The sequence below is a fragment of the Salvelinus sp. IW2-2015 genome, linkage group LG12 (genome assembly GCF_002910315.2).
Source record: "Salvelinus sp. IW2-2015 linkage group LG12, ASM291031v2, whole genome shotgun sequence".
NCBI classification, from domain to species: Eukaryota; Metazoa; Chordata; class Actinopteri; order Salmoniformes; family Salmonidae; genus Salvelinus; species Salvelinus sp. IW2-2015.
In genome coordinates, this window is record NC_036852.1 from 7,304,204 (window position 1) to 7,307,364 (window position 3,161).

The window sequence follows — 3,161 nt, forward strand, 5'->3', positions numbered from 1 at the left end:
AGGAACATACTGGACCTTCAGGTTAGGAACATACTGGACCTTCTGTTTATGTAATGAAGGGCTGTAGTTGAATAGAACGCTACTACAGCAGTACAAATGACCTAGTCTCTCGTTTAAATGGCCAGCACGCAAGATTTGGTTCTGGTTGGGGAACATACCTTCTGTTTAAGTAATGAAGGTCTGGACTTGCCACTACTAGGTTACAAATGATCACGGAACCAGAAACAAATAGTGAATGCGCTGATCAGCTAACAGTGTGTCACGAGAGACTACAGCACCGACGACCAGGACGAACTAATGAAACTACTGTATGTGTGTCAATTCACTGGGACATGCAACTGTCAAACCAGCTAAAGCAGAATTCTTTGAGCTTGATTTGTGTGACAGCTTGAATCTCCTACTGGAATATTGATGGGGTTGTGTCTCCCGCTCAAAGTCGGTCTCCAGTGCAATCCTTATTGAGATAACGTTGCACATGAGTGAATGTCGAAGCAGGACATTCTCACAGGAAGAAATGGCTTTTCCCTGAGACAAACGGTAGCCTCCTATGATTTCATGGCCTACTAGCTGACGGATTCTAACGACAACAAAAACCGTGCAAGGACTAATGAACAATGTCATGTTGAATATTGTCCGATTTATAAAAACAAGAATGGGGAGAAAATAAAGAACATTGTCATTAATGCACATGCATCTCTTTTACTTTCTARAACAGCTGAATGCTCGAGGGTGAATGTAATTAGAGTTCACAGTACTTCAGCAAAACGAGGAAAAGCAAAAAGGATTCAATTAACTTGTTCATTATCCTTCAACTAGAGTCAGATACAATACAACATGCTGTATGTAATAACCCTCATATAATAGGAACATGATGTTTAGGAGGGAACTGATGACCCCCAGATGAGACTTGGACTGCGTCCTAAATGGCACCCTATTCCCAATTTAGCACACTGGTTTTGACAAGGGTTTATAGGGCTGTGGCAAAAGCAGTGCACTTATATAGGGGATAGGCTGTCATTTGGGACACAAGCTTGTACAAGGCTGAGGGGGCCTAGAGGGGAGACGGAAGTCATTGAAGATTAGAGAACATGCAAGGAAGGGATAAAACACCAAAGTACTGTAATGTAACTGGATACTTTGTCCTCCGCTCTGAGTCCTCTGTAGTGATTACATCAACAATTCAAAGATGAGATAAAAATAGTACACAAAGTTTATGAGAGCGGTAAATGGTGGAATTCATTTCTTTCTTCTGATTGATGAGTTGAAGTTGGGCCTCGTCCTCCCTTCTTCTCTTCTCATCTCAACTAACCTCTCCCTAACTCTCTCCACCCCTCCTCTGCTCTCCCTTTTTCCTATTTCTCCTCCTCCTCTCGGCCCGTATCCTCTCATGCGAGGCCAGTATGGTGTGGTGGGTCTTATGGCCCTCTCCTCCCATCTCCCCCTAGCACTGGTTCATTGATCCTGCTGGGCATAAGGCGAGGTGCAATGGTGTCAAGAATCTACCCTCAAATAGCAATAGGATTACCAAAACAATGCTATGGAGCCAGACCCTGGGCTTACCGCTCACGCAAATGACCTCCACAGAGTTGYGAAGTACCCCGATCTTACTCTCCTTTCCTCTTCCCTTCCCCCTCCCCTCCCGTCCCCAACCACCAGCCCCCCGCTACTCTGCATGGTCCCGATCTGTACTGGTGAGATGGAGAGGCTAGGAGGAGCGGAGGGGGCGAGGGGGTCATACTACGGTCTCCCACTATGACACACCCACACCAGCACCATGAGCCCTGCATGCCAGCTTTAACAGCAAGCACAGGCAGATATCCCTCACAGCTCTCTGAGTATGCTTTTCTAACTGCACACGGACAATCCGGTAGGCCCCTACAGCAATATATTTACTTGTATGTTACTGTGTTCTAGCCACGTCAATGTGCTCTGACTCTGRCCTCTTGTCTCCCTCTCTCTCTCTCTRTCTCTSTSRCMSTGMMYTKRKSKYCAKKKCRRTWYWSTSWGYYGAYYASWSAGTCCTWTGGGAGTCCCCGAGCTACTCTGACTAAGCAAATTCCTCTCTGGGTGCTCTCCTCCTCTGGAGGGCAGATTGAAAGCCCTTTCCCCACGACCCTGTGGCCCTTTAAGACGGATTACTGAGGGTGGGTAGTGGCTTCTGATCCCGCCGTGGTCTGAAGTGGTACGACACCACGCTGACCAGGCTAATAGGCTCTCTAGCTACTGTAGCTGGGAGAAAATAGTCTCCTTTGGCCTCAGAGTGCTGGGATGCTGACGGAGAAGTGGAGAAAGGGGGTGAGGGATGAAGGGAAGAGACAAAGGATAAAAAGAACTACTCAGTAGGCATTCTGTCTTTTCAAAATGAAATTCAACGTATGCGCAATGGCTGATCCAAGAACATTCTCGATAGTTGTCAATGTCTCACAACTGTGTGTATGAAGGGTTGAGAGAGGAGTAATAGTCGAGCTTGAAAAGTGTCAGTTAAATTAATTATCATCTTATATTTATAACACCCATGGCATAGTTTCCTCTCTTCGACCCTGAGTATGAGATGCTTCGCGCCACTGAGACAATCATGTCAGGTTAGAACAGTTATGTAGCAAGTGAGAGAGAAAATAAAAACATATTAGATTATGGAACCGCAGTTTCCTTTTGACCTTAATGGGGTCCTATGCAGTTTGTAGATGGTGGTGTGACTTATACTGGAGCCAAGTCAGACTTCGATTTTACACGGATTTTAGTCATTTGGGTTATTCAAGGATCAGCTCACGTTATGACATTGAGCTGCGGCAGAGCGTACGTGGGTTTTCCATCTGAGGAATATACAAGACGAGTAGACATGAACAAAGCGATCATATTCAGTCAAAATCAAACTCTATTGATCTATTTTTTCTATATTTTGTTATCTCAATTTTTTTTGTTTTGTTTTATTTATTAATTATTTGTTTTTCTTTATGTTCTACTGAGATTCAGAGTTTATTACATTGTGGGTTCCGGGATTGTCTTTTTTTCAGCACTAATACTGAAGAACACAAGTACGGTATGTTTGGTGAGTGTGTGTAATGGTGATGTGTGTGTGCGTGTGTTAAGCTCCAATCCTGTTCGTCACCCTCCAGTGAGACATTATCCCTCCGTGCAGGATCCTAAACTTACCCACGGTA

General features: G+C 44.8%; 1 protein-coding gene across 1 annotated transcript in view; it reads right to left on the minus strand.

The window, feature by feature from the left end:
* LOC111970971 (aryl hydrocarbon receptor) overlaps window positions 1-3,161 on the minus strand; it is a 41,415-nt gene that overhangs the window by 25,014 nt on the left and 13,240 nt on the right. Inside the window, exon 5 of the mRNA XM_023997762.2 lies at window positions 2,201-2,204. Within this exon, the coding sequence (XP_023853530.1) occupies window positions 2,201-2,204 (4 nt within the window). The remainder of the gene's footprint in view (window positions 1-2,200; window positions 2,205-3,161) is intronic.